General features: G+C 38.1%; 2 protein-coding genes across 9 annotated transcripts in view; both read left to right on the top strand.

The window, feature by feature from the left end:
* USP33 (ubiquitin specific peptidase 33) overlaps positions 1 to 2,061 on the top strand; it is a 64,259-nt gene extending 62,198 nt beyond the window's left edge. For all 4 annotated transcript variants that reach the window (XM_086717338.1, XM_086717337.1, XM_086717335.1 and 1 more), the window contains 2 exons: positions 427 to 495; positions 868 to 2,061. In XM_086717338.1, the coding sequence (XP_086573464.1) occupies positions 427 to 495; positions 868 to 1,025 (227 nt within the window). In that variant the 3' untranslated portion in view covers positions 1,026 to 2,061. The remainder of the gene's footprint in view (positions 1 to 426; positions 496 to 867) is intronic.
* Positions 2,062 to 11,288: 9,227 nt separating this feature from the next.
* ZZZ3 (zinc finger ZZ-type containing 3) overlaps positions 11,289 to 20,442 on the top strand; it is a 102,328-nt gene continuing 93,174 nt past the window's right edge. For 3 of the 5 annotated variants that reach the window (XM_086717330.1, XM_086717331.1, XM_086717327.1), the window contains exon 1: positions 11,289 to 11,426. The gene's annotated coding sequence lies outside the window, so the exon portion shown is untranslated. Of the gene's footprint in view, positions 11,427 to 11,682; positions 12,084 to 16,876; positions 19,082 to 20,442 lie in introns of those variants that run through there. The other 2 variants (XM_086717328.1, XM_086717329.1) reach the window with 2 other exon arrangements.

Below are 20,442 nucleotides of genomic sequence, written 5' to 3'. Positions count from 1 at the left end.
AACCTCGAGATCATGACCTGAGCCCAAGTTGGATGCTTACCCAGCTGAGCCACCCAGGCACCCCTACATGATTTCTTTTTAAATTACAAAAGAATTGTTCTTTTATAGTATTAAAAGTGAATTTTATTTTACTTTATTTATTTTTTAAAAGTGCATTTTAACCTGTGATCCTCAAATGGATAGTTAAGATTGAGATTTTGGATGGTAGTGAGAGAGCCTCTCTCCCCCTTTCTTTCTTGGTTTTGTTTTGGGGGAACCAAAAAGACCCAAAAAGAAGCTCAGAAGACAGTTCAGAATTCACTATAATAATCAGTGTGATTATATAGTTACATTCCTCAACTATTTCAAGCACAGAAATATGTAATTCTTTGGTGCATTCCTTTGAAAAGTATGCATTTTGATCATTTGTTTTTCCTTTTGACTTAGATCCTCCAGGTCCTATTGATAACACTAAAATTGCAGTCACTAAATGTGGCAATGTAATGCTCAGGCAAGGTAAGTTTGACTAATATTTAAACTATTTGTCACTATTAAGAATATATCATTACTAGCCATCTGTGCCACATTTTTTATGCAGCTCAATGATATAATTCATACATGAAGTAGGACAAATACTTGCCTAAAAGTTGCCAGTGTTTGTTATTTGAGCAAAGGTTTTAAGGCTTTTGTATGAGCTAGGAAAGAGTACTTAAGACAGACCATATGTTGCAGCTTATAACAATATGGGCTGGTAATCTGAAAATTCATGTTCCACAAGTTCTCAGTTATCCCTGGAGTATTCGTGCTGGGGGTAGGGTACATTATGAATGTTTTTGCAATATGAATATGTAGGATTGTAAATATTATTCTGTTTGTACTTAATTTTAGGAGCAGATTCTGGTCAGATTTCAGAAGAAACATGGAATTTTCTACAGTCTATATATGGTGGAGGGCCCGAAGTTATCCTACGACCTCCAGTCGTTCATGTTGACCCTGATAGTCTGCAAGCAGAAGAAAAAATTGAAGTAGAAACTCGGTCCTTGTAATTTTGAGGATATAGGAAGTTCTAATGAGAAATCATTTTCATTTCCTCTCGCATACACATGCAAAAACATTCCTAAAAACATGTTTATTTTCTTGATTTTTAATATTTTATCTCTTATTCCTTCTTACTGGGCATTATGGAAGAATGTGTTAAAATGTATGATATACTACAGGTTGGTATATTTAATGCTAGATAACTTACCGTAAAGTCTTTCAGTGTGATATTTTTGAAAGAGAAGGGATAATTGTGATCATTTGGTAATCAGTAGGTTATCTTTGACCTTTATACTACATGCAAATCCATAGTATCCTTTGTAGTTTTGTAAATACTTTTGCTTTGGAAACTTTTTCATTACCTTAAAATACCATAACTCTGACCAATCATTTCAGTTCTCCAGAAACCTAATTTAATTGTATAGTTTTGACATGGCTTCATATAATAAAGAGCCTATTTTAAATTGAAAGTTGTAGTCAGAAAAATGGTAATTTCCTAAAGCTCAGGAAACGTTAAGGTGTCACTTCTTTTGCACTGCAGCATATAAACTAGCATATTAATATTTACAAAATGTCTTTTTGAATGTATCAAGGATGTATTTAGTTTGAGTGGAATTTGTGTCAGCAGTTATCAGTAACTTATTGCCTCTTATACTGTAAAAGGTTAAACTTCAATTCCTGTAACCCTGGATAGTATTCATTAATATTAGTAAAAAACTTAGAGTTAGTTTTAGGGCACTTTTTATTTTGAGAGCATGAAGTATGGAATGTGTTGATGAGATTGTTGATAAAGCTAAAGACACTTGCAAAATGATTTTTTTAATGAAATGCATAAAGTCTTTTTGGATAATATAGTATGCACTGCTATTTGCTTGATTATGTGATGTCAAAACTTTAACTATATTCCAAGTACAAAAACAAACTGGATTACTTTGAGGATGTTGAATAGCATTCATGATGGTTTGTTTTGGTGTGGGGCAACTGCCACCAGCTAAAACAGTGTTGTTAAAATTAGTTCAATAAAAATGATTTTAAAATGTGTAACTTGGGTGTTGAATTGACTTGATGAATATTAATGTGAAAGGTATAAAGTTTGTTAATATTAATGTCTTCCTGTTATTTCTTAATCACAGGTAGGCAAAATAAGTCATTTGGTATAGTACTTAAAGTTTTGATGTTTAATGAAACAGCGAGCTTAATTAATCAGCATTAAGATGTATTTGAATTTTTAAAAAGATGTATCTAGCTTTCAGATTTCTTCTTCCTCGTACATTATGATCCTCTTCACAGATTTAATGATGTTGTATCCAACTCTGAATCACCAGAGTTTATTGTAATTTTGGTATTTAAGAGATAGTCAAAAAAGGTTTGTTTTTAATAGTGCTTGTCATTTATTGAATATTTATGATGTTTCAGCCACCTTACTAAAGTGCTTTACTTATATTTAATCCTTATTACAGCATTATGACTTAGATCAAGTGGCTTGCCCCAAGTTACACAGCAAAGAAGTGGCAGATGGGGACTCCCAACTCCAGTCAATGTAACTTCATACCAGTGCTTATTCACCATTTTATAATATCTCCCAATGAATTCTTTTGAAACAGATGATAGTATTAGTCACATTCATTATTAGCATTACTATTTTTATAACAAACTTTGCAAGATTATGTGTGATTAATTATATCAGAAAGAGGTAATTTCCCTGTATTTTGAAGCTGCTCCTGTAACTCTCCAAGATGATAAGTTTGAATATACTTGTTATCGTTTTGAAGGATTGCATGTAAGGGGATTAGGTAAGAAACTCTTTCTCTTTTTTTTTTTTTTTTTTTTGAGAGGGAAAGTGCATGTACAGAGGAGGAGCAGAAGGAGAGGGAGAGAGAATCTTTTTTTTTAATGTTTATTTATTTTTGAGAGAGAGAGAGTGTGTGTGAGTGTGCATAGTGGGGGAAGAGGCAGAGAGAGACACACAAAATGTGAAGCAGGCTCCAGGCTCTGAGTTGTCAGCACAGAGCCTGATGTGGTAGCACACAGTTTGAACTCACAAACTGTGAAGTCATGACCTGAACCGAAGTCAGATGCTTAACAGACTGAATCATGCAGGCACCCAAGGGAGAGAGAGAATCTTAAGCAAACTCCACACCCAGTGTGGAGTCCAGTGTGGGTCTCAATCCCAGGACTGTGAGATCATGACCTAGGCCAAAATGAAGAGTTGGACACTTAAACGACTGAACCACCCAGGTGCCCCAAGAAACTATTTTTTTAGGGGAAAAAACTCAGGCCACTGTTCAAGACTATTTTAATGATAACACAGCTACTACTAATCACTACTAATGCTGAATTCCTACTAATGCAAATGTTTGGCACAGATTAATATGCCCAAGTACACACAACTAAGTGTCAGAATTCAAACCCAGATGTGTCTTACTTCAAAATCTATGCTTCTTTCAGAAGTCACAAGTAAATTTCCATTTAGAGAATCCAATTACTGTTTCTCAGCCACTATTATATCCTGAAACTTCCTTCTTTAAACTTGCCTGGTGCTGCATTTTATCCATTTTCTTCCTCTGCATATCTCCCTATTTAGAGGGCTCACTCACTCCCTTGCTTTCAGCTATCACTTTTTTTTTTTTTAAAGCAATCTCTACATACAATGTGGGGCTCAAACTCTCAACCCCAAGATCAAAACTCTGTGCCAAATATATATGCTCATATGTCAGTCACCTAAAACTCAAAAGTTTGAAAAAGCAGTATAAATAGTTATTAGAATGGGCTCTAGAGTCCAGTGAATGTATTGGTTAACTTCTGGTGCAAAAATGCTATATAACAACCACAAAAACTCAGTGGTATACAAAAACATTTAGTTATTTTACAAGTTTGTGGAGTTCAGCAAATCAGGCTGTGGCTGGTCTCCACTGGGCTCACTCATGTATTTGCATTCAAGTTGGGCGTTGGCTAGGCAGGTCTTGAGACCTTGGCTGGGCTCACTCATTTGTCTTGAATTGGGCTCTGTTTCTTGTGTCCTTCACCAGGCTAACCCAGGCATGTTCTCTTGTTCATGGCAGAGGAGCAAGTTGTTTTCAAGCCTCTGCATGTGTCCTATCTGCTAATAACTCATTGGCCAAACCAAGTTACATGGTGGAACCTAGAATCAAGGGATGTGGGAATACAGTCTACTTTTAATGAGAGGAACTGCAAAGTCACATGGCAAAAGGTGTGGATACAGAGAGATATGAACAATTAATGCCATTAATGCAGTCAATCTAATGTAGTTAAATTGCTCATTTTTGAATCCTGGCTCTGCCACTTACTAGCTGTAAACTTTGACACATTCCCTGATGTTGGTTTCCCCATCTGTAAAATGAGTATCTACTATCTTGGGTTGTTGTGATACTAAATGCTTTAAAAGATACAAAGTACCAGGGGCACTTGGGTGGCTCAGTGGGTTAAGTGTCCTGACTCTTGACATCGGCTTAGGTCATGATCTCACAGTATATGAGATTGAGCCCCATGCAGGGCTCTGTGCTGACAGCTTGGAGCCTGCTTGGGATTCTCTCTCCCTCTCTCTTCTCCTCCCCTGCTCACCTGCACATGCGCATGTGCTCTCTCTCAAAATAAAAATAAACATCAAAAGATACAAAGTACATAGTAATTGTATATCTCTTCCCAATTTTGGGTGCAAAAAATGTGCCCTGACAGATACATCATCCTACAGTGCTTTTTACATTGTCATCAATGGCAGAAAGTCCAGGATCCCAGTCCATTTCTCTGTATGGCTTTAATTGCTAAGTGGGTAAGGACTTCAGTAACTCATGTCTGAAGTGTGTACATTTGGCAAGATTATGAACGTATAATTATGATAGCAACTGTTCAGGTATAGATTTATCAAACAAGCTCTTTGGGTTTAAGTTCATTCGATTTTCTTTCTCACCCATGTGAACTTGTGCCATAGGACCTGTGGACACTGAAGGGTGAAACTGTTCATGAATATAACAGCACATATAGTTCTCTAACAGCAGTCATGATGCTACTCAGGTTGAAGACTATCTTTTGTAGTATAACAAAGCCCTCAAAAGTTGGTTAAAACAAGGATTTATTATTTTTCACGATTCTGTGGGTTGTCTGGAGTCACTCATGAGGCTGCACTGAGCTGGCAGATATGCTATGTTGTTAAGTCCAAAAAGGCTCCTGACATAACTGGAGCCTTGGTGCTGATTGTTGGCTGAGCCACAACATTCATTTCCATCAAGGTCTCCATAGGATCTTATCCTCCAGGACCTCTCCATGTGGCTGCTCTCAAGAATAGCCTGATTTTCCTTACTTAGAGGATTCCAAAAGGGTGAAAGAAAAAGCTGTAAGGTTCTAAACGGTTAGGTCTGGAACTGACACAGTGTCATTTCTGCTATCCTCTATTGGGAAGGAACTATATAGGGGCCTGAATACTAGGTGACCATTCACTGGGAGATCCCAATATAACCATCTCACACATTTGACCAACCTGGTAAAGCAAGGGTAAAGCAGGAGGGGGTCACACATACTTGGTTATTCCACTTTAGTGCTACAAGGATTAATCTGGGTTCAGATGGTCAGAACCCAGTAAAGCGTTCTTTCTTCCACTGTAAAGGTACTGATCAACTTTTCCACTAATAATTTTATCTACTGATGAGTATTCCCTGAATCGATTTCATTACAGGTTGCAAAATGGCAATTTAATCATTCTAGGATTTCTTTTGAGGGACTTTTTCAACATCACTCTATAAATGAATCGTAGAAAAAGAAAGTGGTTCAGGATCTGTGATGTGATAAATGTTGAAACCAGTACTAACTTGGTGCCCCTGTGGTCAGTTGAGATCCCAGAGATTAGTATCTATGGACTGTACCATCCCTGGAGGATGGAGGATCATGAAGGAATGGGGGGATCATCTGAAGAATTGTTATAATTCATTTATCCTTTTCAATATTTCCAAATCTTTCCTTTGCTAAATTGGACTGTTAAGAGTTTCTTACCTGGGCTATGCTGTTGCCCTCTTTCAAGCTTAATAGAAGTGCCTTCAGCCTAGGTGGAGAGATGTTGTAATAAAGAGTCCCACAAAATTAGTTGTTGGATTTACTGTAAAGAAGCTGTTGAGGATACAGTTCACTATATGACATAATCTTGTTTTGATAAATTGTGGGACAAATTTATGTTTCATCTTAGTACTGGGAATAGTAATGCCTCCCCTGAGCAACTGGTTTGTTATCCTATGGATGCTGACACTGTCATAAATGATCTTGTTTTTCCTTGTTACAAGGTATGCCAGAATTGAAGCAGTGCTCAGGACCCTAGAATAGGTATTTTTGTGCATTATTTTACTTCAACTTACCCATTTTAATCATTTTAAATTTGATTTTGTCTATTGTATTAATTTTTTTTGGTAAGCCCCATAAGTATTTTTAGAAATAAGCAAGGATAATTAAAAAAATTTTTTTATTTTTTTTTTTTAAATTTTTTTTTTCAACATTTATTTATTTTTGGGACAGAGAGAGACAGAGCATGAACGGGGGAGGGGCAGAGAAAGAGGGAGACACAGAATCGGAAACAGGCTCCAGGCTCTGAGCCATCAGCCCAGAGCCTGACGCGGGGCTCGAACTCACGGACCGCGAGATCGTGACCTGGCTGAAGTCGGACGCTTAACCGACTGCGCCACCCAGGCGCCCCAAAAAAATTTTTTTAAAGAATGTTTATTCATTTTTGAGAGACAGAGTGCGAGTGGGGGAGGGGCAGAGAGCGAGAAGGACACATAGAATCTGAAGCAGGCTCCAGGCTCTGAGCTGTTAGCACAGAGACTGATGCAGGGCTTGAACTCAAGAACCTCGAGATCGTGACCTGAGCCGAAGTCAGACGCTCAACTGATTGAACCACCCAGGAACCCCAAGGATAATTTTTAAAAAATATGCCAAATATACTGGTTTTTTGGGCAGTGTACAACAATGTCTTCCCCACTAGTCAGTAAGCACCAAAAGGATTTGTCTTGTTCACTCCTGTGCTTACCACAGTGTATGGCACAAAATCTGTAGCTGGTAAATTTCTGTTAATTAATGTTGATGGCTCTCTTTCAAATTACCTTCTCCCTGGTTTTGGAGGTACTATTCTATCCCAGTTTTTCTTTTACTGTTCTTGCCTCTTGCTTCTCCTCTGTAATTGTCCTTTTTTTTTCCTTTGCCTCCAAATGTTTGAATTTCTCAAGGTTTTGTTCTACATTTTCAATTCTTCTCATTCTTTGTGCTCTTCCTGGATAATCTAAACCCAGGATTCAGTTTCTGTTTGTATGTTGAAAACTCACAAATCTGTACCTGTAGTTATGACCTAGGGCTTGCATCCCAGATCTATATATTCTACTGACTCCTGGGCAGCTTCATTTGGATGTATGAGTTAATTCAAATTCAGTATACCCTAATGGCAGACATCATTTCCTCCCCTAAACCTGCTCCTACTTATGGTATTTCCTATGGTCTTCAGTGACACCTCCATCTCTCTGGTCACACAACCCAGGAATCCTAGACTCCCTTTTAACATACTAAGAAATTCAATCAGCTACCTAAATCTTGGAGATTTAGCCCCCCAAATAACCTAGATACATATTTGGATATAAGGGCATTTACCAAACCAATCATTTGTAATAGCAGGAAAGTAGAATAGCCTTAATACCCCCAAAGAGAAAAACGTTTAAATAAATTATATGAACATCTCTGAACGATATGACATGGAAAGCATGAGCTAATGAAAGTGATTAGGGTACATTTCATATTTTATATATATCCACAGTAAAAGTAGCAGCTTATTTCTGGTGGTAGTAGTTCCGTGTTTTTAGGGGCCTTTCCATCAACCTCTCTCTGTGTAATGTTTTATACCTTCTGCCTAACTCCTAAATGCACATTCACACTTTTGGTTTCATTCAGCCTAGATGTTATTTCCTCAGGAAGCCCTCCCTTTTTCTTCTATCTAAAGACCTCAGAACATGTACTTTGGAGCATATGGACATATTTTCATTAGTCACCTGTAATTTTCATTCATGGTGCTTATCAGTTTGAAACTTTTTTTTAAGTAGGCTTTACATCCAGAGTGGAGCCCAGTGAGGGGCCTGAACTCACAACCCTGAGATCAAGACCTGAGCTGAGATCAAGAGTCAGATGCTTAACCGACTGAGCCACCCAGGTGCCTCTAGTTTTAATTTATGTACAGTATTTGTGTGATTCTTTAAAAATTAAAAAAAATATATTTATTTTGAGAGAAAGAGAACAAACAGAGGAGGGGTGGGGTGGGGGGAGAATCTCAAGCAGGCTCCGCAATGTCAGTGCAGATATCATGAACCATGATATCATGACCTGAGCTGGTATCAAGAGTTGCATGCTCAACCGACTGAGCCACACAGGTGTGCCTGTATGGTTATTTCTTGAATGTCAGTCTCCCTCCCTAGACTACAGGATCTGTAAGAGTAGGGTCTATGCTTGCTTTGTTTACTACTGTATCTCCAGCACCTTGTACAGCAACTAGCATGCTTATTGAATGAATGAATGAACTAACTACATAAATGGTTTTCTAAGCATGTTCTGAGGCAGTGCCTTAAAGGCAGATGTCAGTGGTTGCCAATTCCTAGGTCATTTTATTTGGATTAAGTATTGGATTCTGGCAGAAGACTATGTGTGTAAAAGGAATCCCAGTGCTCCAGTAAATATTGTGCAAATCCCTGAATTAGATGATCTTGAAGTCTCTTCCATCTTCAGTATTCTGTGATCCTAGATGAAAACAACCAAGAGCATATGGGATATATCATAATTAGGGAGTGACCTTCACTAGTGAGCTTGGCAGTGGTTTCTTTTTCTGAGTGCAAGAGAGCTCCTTTTCCCCCCGCTTAGATAATTGAAGATCTAAGGGGGGCTCTTATCCCTTTCTACTTGGCCAGGATCTACACCCAGGCCTAGAATTTTCTCTCCTTGGCCATCTTCTTTACCATCAATGAACTAGTCTATCCCCCTCACCCCTTAAGTGCTTGCTCCAAAGACCCTAGAACCCAGCCACTTGGGGCTACTTGTAGTTCCCCTCTCACATTCCTACATACTCTCAATCATGCAGTTCCCTTAGCTGAGAATGGTCTTTTTTTCTCTGCTTTGCAAACTCATGCTGTAACCTGAATGCCAACCCTTGTAAAAAGCCTTTCCCAACCCTCCTCTGTTCCCACAATATTTATATCTCTACATAGAGCCTTCTGCAGTTCAAATTTATGCAAATTACATAACTCTCTAAGCCTATTTTCTCACCAGAAAAATGTGAATAGTGTCATAGGTTGGGCTCTCCAAGAAGCAGACACTTACGTGATTAGTGTGTAGATTTTTTTAGGAAATGCTCTTAGCATCATCATTTTTGACGTTAGGGAAGAACTGGGCAGCAGAAGAAGTCAAGCAGTCATGTAGTCTTAATGGGATGCAACAGTTGATACAAGTTGTTCTGCATATAGGATGATCCACCAGAATTATCCCAAGTTGAGGTGAGAGGGCCAGTCCTTCCAACAATCCTGATAGATACTATTAGTGGCTCTATATTGATCAGTCTTTGGATGTGGCCTCCTTGGGAAGAGGTGTGACACTGAGCAACACCAGAAGGGGGTTGACAGTTAATGGCTGTCTGTGGGCAACACTCCTGGCCACTGGGTAATAAGTCCTTCATTTCTGAAGGGTATCTGAGAAGTACATTTTGGTGCCTAACATTAACAGTATCTATCTTAGAACATTGGAAGATTAAAATAGAATCAGTGATAAAAAGTACATAGCAGACTGCCTGCCACATATGACTCAATAAGAGATGGTTGTTATGGTTATTATACATAGAACTTGGCTCTAAAACATATAGAGCATGGTAGGGAAACCTTGTTTATTTTTGTGACTCTAGTCCTAGAATAGGGCCTGGAACCAATTAGGTTCAGTAAAGGCAAGTTGATGTGTTAATATAAAAATATATGCCACCTTTTGTCTGGAAGCAGATGTTATTTTGAGTTAAACTCTCAACTAAAACAAATAAAGTCAATTCAACATTTAATGACTTACCAGAAAAAAAAAATAAAGGAGGCACATACATTCATTTGCCTGGGAAAAAAGTTCCAAAGACAAGGAAAACAAAAGCAATGAAGCAGTACTTGACAAATGCATAAGAGCTCCAGTTAAAATGGCTTCTATCACTGGATTTTATATTTTTGGAATATAATTTTCCTATAAACAGGGAAAATTGTAGTTCAGCTTTTCCACCGCTCATAAATGGTAGGATTGTCAATGGAACAATCAACCCAAAGGAAGTACTTATTTCCATTAATGTTTATTGGGCTTTATCTTCCTGCATGCCCAATGTAGTTTGCTGACATGTTTTATTATTTATTTATTTCTATTTATTTAAGTAATCTGTACACCCAAGGTGGGTCCTGAACACTGAGCCAGCCAGGCACCCCTAGGGACATGTTTTAACACAGTATTTATTAAACACTGCTTTGTGCCTGACACAGGTCTGGGGATATAGCAATGAGCAAAAGTTACAAAGTCCCTGCCTTTATGGATCTCACATTCTTGGTGGCAGGAAACCGACAAAGTCTGTAAGTGATAACCGTCGCTTAGAAATATAAGCAGGTGAAGAGAGTTAAGACTGGTGGTGCAAGTGTGCTCTTTTGGATACAGTGGCCTGGAAGCCTCATGTTGACCTTCGAAAAGGGACTTGAACTACGCATTGAACATCAACGAGTTAAAAGAAATCTGAAGAGTTCTATCCAGGGGGAACAGCAAGCTGAAAGTCTGAGAGCCTGCGTGTTGTAGGAATAGCCAGAAAGCCAGAGGAGTGAGCGAGGGGGCTGTGTGTTTGGCGATGAAGTAGGCAGGAGCATATATAACATACAGCTTGAGACCACATCGCTAAGGGAGCCAGTGTGTACAAACCTTTCAAGAGACCACAGAGGGCACGATGGAGCGGACTTCCAACAGCGGAGCTACAACGACTCCTTTCCTCTATGGGTAGGGCCAAGTTAGACTATAGTAGGGACGGAACTGGGTCCTGCTCTCAGAAGACCAACCCTCGCCCAGGGGCGAGGGCGGACCTCGGCGGCCCCCAGCCCGCCCGCGCTGCACGGGCCGCGGTTACCAGCAGGCGGTGTAGTGAGCTCGCCTGCAGCCGCCGACGCCCGCCCGTCCCAGCGAGAGAGGAGGGGACCGGAAGGAGCCGCTGGTGCTGCGGGAAGTGGCAGGAGCGGGAGGCGGGGACCCACCTGGAAGCGCCGCGGCGCCGCTGTCGAGCTTCCTGCGGCGGCCACCCGAGCAAGTGCCGTGGCGGGGGCAGAGAGCGGCCACGGCGGCGGCGCTTCCCCAAGTAGCTCACGGTGCCCTGCCCCGCGCGGAAGGTGAGCAGTCGCTCGGGGCACGTGGTGGGGGCCAGACATGGGGTAGGGAGAATGGAGGAGGAGGGAACCCGGGGCACCATCGGCTTTGGGACCCGGATTTAGAGCCCAGTGCTGGGAGGGGGTGGGTTGGAAGCGACGGCGAAACCCCCACGTGGGGCGGGGGTGCGCGCGCACGTGTGCGCGGGCGAAAGGGGGGCGGGGAGGGCTCTTGGGAGGACGACCAGCGCGCGCTCGCTCAGTAGCTGCCCACGTGACGGCACGCCGAGACTCTCCTTCCACGTGACAGGCTGTGAGGCTGGTTGAGGCAGAGGGTTGTTGTGTCTGGGTGGTATTAACCGTGGTCGTTGGATGTTTTAGGGTTTTCTATCGCTTCTCCTCTCTACTAGGGGGGACAGGATGAGAAATAAAAGGCGTAAAAGACTTTCTGCTATTTCCTTGTTATCCACGTTCTCAAGTCCCTTAATGAAGCACTTTTCAAGTTCCGAAATACCGATTTCACTGTACCGCCATGTTGGTTCCAGGGGAAACTCGCGAGATGCTAGTGGGTTTGTATCGCGAGATCTCTCGATTCTCGCGGGACCTTGTTGGCAGAGCAGTTGTCCTGGATGGCGAATCCTTGGGTTCCGGGGGCCTGGGACCCGCAACTCTTTCTACCAGGCAAGTTGTTAGGGAGGGGCCGGGGGCGAGTGCCTCTTGGTGCCGGGAGACGTGCTAGGTCAGCTTCCTTTAGTCTTGAAGGGAATACATTGACCTCATTGAGGCGACACGGTCCTCCCCCCCACCCCCTCGGGCGCTCCGCCACCTGCAGAAGCGTCTGCACCCCTCAGCCCCGGCTCCTTTTCCCCAGCGCAGTGATAGTTCCACCCCTCTGTCTTACTCCCTCGAAGTCCAGAGCCATGCTCGCGCAGTCGTGACGATTCCATAGGATAGCGTTGCTGTTAACTTTCAAACGTTCATGTCAGTTTTCCCCCTTGTTGCCATTTTCTAAAGAATTCCAGACCTGTTAACCATTCTGGCGCTTGTTTCTGCCGCAGTACCTTAGTCCACTGGTTATTTTCAGACGCTTAAAACTACTGCGCCTTTTATTTTTTCCTCTGAGCATCATTTACTCCCACTTACTTGGTCATTGATAACTTCCTCACGACTCTAACTTACTTTGTATGTACAATAACTTTTGGCAGTATTTGGAAGGAGCCCTTATATCTCTGACAATAACTGATGTCAGAATAAAATCGTTCTTTTAATTTTGTGCGTGCCTATTAACTCGTAATTATCGATACGATTTTGATTACTACTGTATTATGAGGTTGCCATCTTTGATGTTCAGGGATGGTTGTTTTAGGTCACATGGTTACAAGTAATAGTGGAATGTTTTAAGTCAAAATTTTAATTAAAACGAAACTTCTCTTCATAAACTTTGGTATCAAAGTTTGAGTTCGGTTTTTCTTTAAATGAGTTTGATATAAAATTAATTTTTCTCCAACTTTCAATGTCTGAATCAGAGATAAATTTACAGTATACCTACTTTTCGTATTCTTGAGGCAAGTAATTTCGTATTTTGTAATTTCGTATTCATGAGTCTTTGGATTTATTTAGTATTTGTAGTGGGGAGTTAATTACATAACTAATGAGATAACTAGGTAATCCACTCAAAGTTTGTTTTTCTAAAAAACTACAAAAGTGTCATTTGCCTTTACACTTGATACAGAGAAATATATACAGTAAAACGCTCCCTGTTACACTCTTGCTAAGTTGCCTTACTTAGTCTTAAATCTCTGTAACCACTCTTAGCAGTAGCTGTGTATTATTCCATGTATTTTTTTTTTTTTAAGGAAGAGGAGGAAGTGGAGTGGTGTTTTGAGACACACTATCACAACATTAGCAACCAGTAAAAAATTTTCTACTCCGCGAAATTTTCATTTAGCGATGCATACCTATTGTCTTGACAAATATATGCATATTTGCTTTAAAAATAGATTTGTTTATTTCTTTATCTAGAGGGAGGGGCAGAGAGAGAGAAAGAGAGAAAAAATCCCAAGCAGGCTGCACCCTGGGAGCACCAAGACCAACACTGGGCTCAGTCTCTCCCAAACCATGAGATCATGACCTGAGCCGAAATCAAGAGTCAGACTCTTAATGCACTGAGCCACACAGGCGCCCAGACAAAAAAATTGTACAGATTTTTTGATGGTTCGGTTTTATGACAGTATCTTGAGTGATAGCATTATTTTTGTCCTGGAGATTTAGTATGCTGGTAGCTTTGCACTAAAATAAAATAGAATTTAAAGAAATAAGTATGTTATCAGTTGAGCTTTATATTTTTATATTTAGTACTTGTGTTATACATTCACCCTTACATTTATGCTTATATTTTGTGATACTTACATATTCTAAATTATAACCCAAGTTTGTGTATAGGAATTTTAAAAAGTTACCAGCTCAGTTAAATAGTTCTGACCATGCAATTTACTGAGCTCAACAGTAGAGTGGTAGGTATATTATTAGTGAATACAGACAAATGTACATATACTCAGAAGTTGCAGCATTTTGTGATTGTTTTTTTGTACTTTTCCCGCAAACCTACTAGCAGTATTATTTATTAGTTACACAAAAGTATTCTTCTTGGGCAGTGTGATTTTCTTTTGTAATTGTTCCAATTAGGAAAATTGGGGAATGAAAGTGAGTGTGAAAGGTGTGATGAGGGAAAGAGGAAAAGAATGTGTAGTTTGATACTGAAATGGAATTGGAGAAGTTGCACAGAAAAAAGAGGATGGTAGAAGTTTGACAGGGCTGTGGTCCAAGACTAGGCAGATTCACGATGGTTGGAGGGCAATTTGAGTTGACTAAAATTTGGAATCAGTAATTTTAGGCATTTTTTTCTCTTAAAATTTTTAGACTGTTTCAGTCCATCTCAAAAATTGCTTGATATCATTTGTCATAAAAAATCAGCAATTGAGTTTGATACTTAATTGCAACTTTGTGAATTCTTTAGTTAGGTAAAGCCCCCTTGTTAAGTACCATTTGTTGAGTATATTTTATTATTTTTAGAAGTAAATTTTATTATTTTTAGAAGGAAATTGTCAAAATGGCAATGGTGTCAAAGTTCACTATTCTATAATGGCCTTTGCACAGGGATCTACAAAGTTGTGCTTGGTATTTGGGCCTTTGGTAGTTACCATGTGTATCTGATCCTTGCGATACTGTATATATTTCTTACACTTTTGTAATTAATAAACTTTCTGGTAGTGGATCTTGGGAATACCAGTCTTTTAGAGATTAGTATTTATCTGAAATACTGGGTAGAAATATACTGAGAAAATCTAAGGAGGAAGAGGAATGTATTTTATATGGTTAGAGTTTGCTTGAGTAAAACTTAAATAACCAAGAAATTTTATTTTCCTTTTCTGATTTATTAACTGTCACAGAAGTGATCTGAGAACTGATGAGCTGCAGTGATGAGAGGAAATTAATAACATTGATAATTCAATACTGATTTGGCCTCACTTGGATTTTTTTCTTAGGGCCTGACGCAATGCTAATTTCCATAGACCTATAACTTTGTAAACTATACAGTGTGATACCTATATTACATATTAATATACCAGGAATATAAATCTTATTTCTTAACTCTTCATGAACCAGTATCCAAGAGAGATTACCAGAAATTACTTGGCCAGAAATGTCAGTGAAAATATGTTGCAGGTGCTTTTTAAAAAAAAATCTATCTAATTTCATAGGAAAATTCAGTTTGGATTTAACTACAAGAAGTATTTGCTGGAAGACTTTTTGGTTTTTAAAGTATTTAATATAGATGTGGTATACATTGTGGTGCAAATTTCTGTAGTTAATACTTTGATAACTACTGTAATTATACTTTAAAAACATTGAACAGTGAGTATTTCCCAGAGTCTTAAGTGTTAACTTCCAATACCATGGAAGTATAGACTTTGCTATTTTATTTGAACTTATCCTTCTCACCTCTGTTTTTTTCTTTTTAGCTGTTCTTTCTCATTTAGGTAGAACTTTTTTGTATTGTCAGAGACCAGTGAGTTCAGTAACTTTTCTTGAGGAGACTCTCAAACCATTCATTATTATTGGAAACTCCGTTATATTTATGTTATATTCAGTAATTCAACAAACGTTTTTTGAGTGATAGTGATCTCAGCCATTTGAAACAGCATGGATTTCCTGAGCCATCAAAATAACTGTAAGCAAATACCATAAGCCTGTGGTCTTTATTCAGAAATTCCTAAGTGGAGTAAATAAGTTTTGCAGTCCCAACAGGATTGGTTATCTGATTTTTTAGCCCACAGATCATAATCCACAGGATTGGCCATTGGAGTTAGGCACAATGATTGCTGAAATGTAATTATGTTTCAAGGGAAAGGGGAGAAAAACTATTAAAAAATAGATGGAACTATTTTAGAAGAATAGAAAAATAGTATTTTAAGGCCATTACATAGGGACATGCAGTCCTATAATCATTAACTTCAGAGGGAATCACAATATTGCCAAGCAGTGTAGTACATGGTGTGTCACAGGATGACCTTAGTCATAAATAAACTTTTATTCTATGTACTGTGTTTAAGGAAGTAAGAAACTGGTGTCCTTTTAGCAGATTATTATAAGGGTAAGCATTTTCAAAGCTTTGTTAATTAATGCATTTCAGTTTTCTGGAGAATTGACCTATAGAACTCAACTGATGATACCAAATAAAAATGATGCTGTCGTGTATGACATTTCCTGTGTTTTATTTTATTGCATTTCTCTATTTATTAATTTCCTTATTTATTATTTCAAGGGATTACCTCCCAAATAAGGCTCTATTACATTTAATATTTGATATCAGTGATAACCAGTTGTCTAAAGACTAGCATCTTTATTAATGAAGGAATATTCAAAGCAAATAATTAGAAACAGTAAATGACCAGTTTGTATAATTAAGTTCTGTAGTAAAAAAAAATTTTTTTTAATGTTTATTTATTTTTGAGAGAGAGAGAGAGAGACAGAGTATGAGCAGGGGAGGGGCAGAGAGAGACACAAACACAGAATCAAAGTAGGCTCCAGGCTGTCAGCACAGAGCCTGATGCAGGGCTCGAACTCACAAACTGTGAGATCATGACCTGAGCTGAAGTTGGATGCCTAACTGACTGAGCCATCCAGGCGTCCCTATAGTTTTATTTTTTATTTTTATTAAAAAATTTTTTTAATGTTTATTTATTTTTGAGACAGAGACAGCATGAACGGGGGAGGGCAGAGAGAGAGGGAGACACAGAATCTGAAGCAGGTGCCAGGCTCTGAGCCGTCAGCACAGAGCCTGACGCAGGGCTTGAACCCATGGACTGTGAGATCACAACTTGAGCTGAAGTCAGAAGCTCAACCGACTGAGCCACCCAGGCGCCCCTATAGTTTTGTTTTTTTTTTTTAATGTTTGTTTAATTATTTTGAGAGAGAGAGAGAGAGAGGGGTAGGGGCAAAGAGAGAAGGAGAGAGAATCACAAGCAGGCTCCATGCTGTTGGTGCAGAGCCTGATGCAGGGCTCAGTATCACAAACTGTGAGATGATGTGAGATCATGACCTGAGCCAAAATCAAGAGTTGGATGCTTAACCAACTGAGCCACCCAGGTGCCCCTTTAGTTTTGAACCGTGAAGTTGAGTCTCCATCCTTAGCCCTGAGTTTCCTGAGGAGAGAACTGTTTCATTTTGTAGTGGATTTTCTTTGTTGCTTTGCTTCCCTGTTTTCAGTTTCTTTTAATATGTTAATTTAAACTGTGTGTTCTGTTTATTGGTAGAGTAATGGTAGATAGTATTTGATTTAGGTAGAAAGTGTTATGTGGTGTGTTTTAATGACTTTAATGACTGGCTTGAGGATTTTAAATGTGAGGAATTATCACCATATTAAAATTTTGATATATTTCTTACATTATTTTAAAAACGCATCTTTTATATACTTGTGGATAAAACATTTAATTCCATGATTTGCTTTCTAACCTAATGTTGGGTAACATTTTTCCATTCTCACAATGAGTCTTCATAACCATAATTATAAATAGTTGTATGATGTCCCATGTGTTGATGTATCATTCCCCTATCCTAAATTTTTGCATATATAAATAACAGTGTGAATAACATTTATACATAAGATATTTTCTTGTGTATAGTATTATCTTCTAGTATATTGCCAACACCCGAAGTGATTTTTAAGTGTATTTTTAAAGGCTTATAAAACCTATTCGTCACACTATCAAAAGGATCAAATTATGTTCATGTTGAAGTGGCTGTTACTCTATACTTCTACATTAAGTATTATTTATAAAAACTTAATAGAGTATAAGTTATACCACTTTTTTCTTAGATTACTAAGGTGAAACATTGTGCTTAACAAATGTATTTCATTTATGAATTAAGATAAACAGAATTTCAAAATTAATGTAAGTAACCAAATCTTTTGACCTAAGTTTGTTGTTCACTTTTGAACTTCTGAAATTGCTTCTCTGGAAATGTAATAAATAAACAATACTGATTTAATACTGTCTCTTTTAGATTTTCTAAGTTAGATTAAATAAATTGAACTTTTTACCTCATCTGATACTGGTGTGAAGTGAGAATATAAATGTTTTTCTCCAAATTGGTAATTGTCTCAACTCTATTAAATAATTTTTATTTTCTCATTGTTTTGTGTTTCATTTTTATATTTTAAATGTTTTTTATTTTATTTATTTTTACCCTAAACTTAAAAAAATATTAGTATTGATTTTTAGATGATTCTTATGACACATCTTTCTTTTGATCTGGTGTCTTTTTATTGTGATGCTTGTTTTTGTATTGATTTTTAAGAGCACTCTACAAATTGAGGATAATAAAGCTTATTCTGTACAAAAACAGTGTTTTATAACTCTTTTTCTTGTCAGCCAAAATTTGAAATTCTTTTCCCATACCACAGAATTTAGTAGGATTAAATGAAGCAATTTCTCCTTTCTTGAATTGACAAAATATGAAACTACTTAAGAGTACTGTATTAGAGGCTAAACAGAGAAAAACTACTTCGGTAAATTTTTGTGGAATTAGAGAATTAAACTGCTAAGGTCAACAATTTAGGATGTGTGCTTAAGGTGTTTTCCTTTATTAAATAGCAATGTGTAGTTTGACATCATTATTAGCCTCCAATCTATTTAATGAAAAAGTGCTAATTGGCAGTTCTAGAAATTAAGTTACAGAATCACAATACCTTTTTTCTTCAGTTGTTAAGAACAGCAGTATGGCACATTTACTGACATTTAGTAATGAATACTCTAAGAAATTCCGGGTGAGCATTAGTGAGGGCATAATTCATGCCAAGGAGAACATTTTTAATATTGAAAGTTCTTATTGTTTATGAAGGTATGGTTTTTTTCTTTACAAAATAATTATCCAAGATCTTAAAATAATTTTTTAAAGAAGGGAGATATTTTTACCTATTTACACTTTAAAACTGTGGAGGCTCCAAAGTTACTATTTTATTAAGTAATGACTAACATGTTCTGTTGTTTACAGATTGGTGTGATTACATTAATGCTAGGAAGAAATACCAGATTAACTTTCTAAGTGTGGAATCATAATAAATATTTGAAAAAATGTGTGTCCTGTGCTTGGGGATCCCATAAAGAGAATTGCAGGTGAATGATGGGATGAAATTTCTTTCTACCTTGGATCTACCTTGGGATGTGATTTAAAGGGATTGAAACATAATTTATACCTTTTATTACTATCAGAAGGAATTCTGCTTACTTCATAAGGGATACGTTGATTTTACAGAATGGCACTGAACTAATCCAGGAAATAGTAGTTGCTAATTGTAATCTGGCGCTCATTTATACTTTTCTTACTAGTTTTTTAATTTTTTTTAATTGGTCAGAAGCTTAAGGAAAACCTATCCTGCAGTTCATATACACTTTCCCATTAGAAAGCAGATTTATTGTGTTTCATAAATAAGGTGGAATACTGCTTTTTTCTAGGTTGATGGTATTATACAGGGAGGTGCCAGGATTTTTTTCTTCTGAGAAAGATGTGTGTATTTGTGAGATTTATTTAACTGATAGCCCTTAAGGAACTTTGTGATACTTCTCTGTCTTTACCCACCCCAAATTTGTAATTCTTGAAGTTTATTTATTTAAATCTCTACACCCAACCTGGGGTTGGAACTCACAACCTTGAGATCATGAGTCACATGCTCTTCTGACTCGGGCAGCCAGGTGTTCCTGTAATTCTTAATCTCAACTGGCTTTACTAAAAAGAAATTTTAATGTTTGTGTTTGCAGTAATGTTTCATTTTCTGAGAGAGAAATGTCCTTTATTTGCTCCCTGCTTTTAAATAAATGTAAATATGATTGTAGTATAATATACACAAAGTTCTCATAAGTGTGTATAGTTCAGTGACTTTTTTTTAAATTTTTTTATTATTATGTTTATTTATTTTGAGAGAGAGAGAGAGAGAGTGCGAGTGGAGGAGGGACAGAGAGAGAGCGAGCGAGGGAGACACAGAATCTGAAGCAAGGCTCCAGGCTCTCAGCTGTCAGCACAGAGCCGGATGTGGGGCTTGAACCCATGAGTGTAAGATCATGACCTGAGTCGAAGTTGGACGCTCAACTGACTGAGTCACCCAGGCTCCCCGGTTCAGTGAATTTTCAAAATGTAATCCTACCTGTGTATTCAGTACTAAGAAGCAGCACGTTATCAGAATCTCAGAAACTGTCTTGTGTTGTATTCTGGTGATTAACACTACCCCGTCCCATGGGAAACCACTCTTTGGATGTCTGGTACTATGGAATATTTTTGTCTGTTTTAGAACTTTAATTTTATCAGCATCATTACATTTTTATCTTGCTTTAGAAATCCTAGAACTCAGTGTAATTTATACATGGAGATTTCAGCTCTTTGACTTAGACATACATTTTCCTCATCGCATTCATGATTTTAAGAACTCTTAGGGGTGCCTGGGTGGTTCAGTCAGTTGAGCATCGGACTTCGGCTCAGGTCA

The sequence above is a fragment of the Puma concolor genome, chromosome C1 (assembly GCF_028749965.1).
Source record: "Puma concolor isolate L17-30 chromosome C1, mPumCon1.1.hap2, whole genome shotgun sequence".
NCBI lineage: Eukaryota > Metazoa > Chordata > Mammalia > Carnivora > Felidae > Puma > Puma concolor.
The sequence above is the reverse complement of the archived record's forward strand: the minus strand, read 5'-3'. Positions and strand labels throughout refer to the sequence as shown.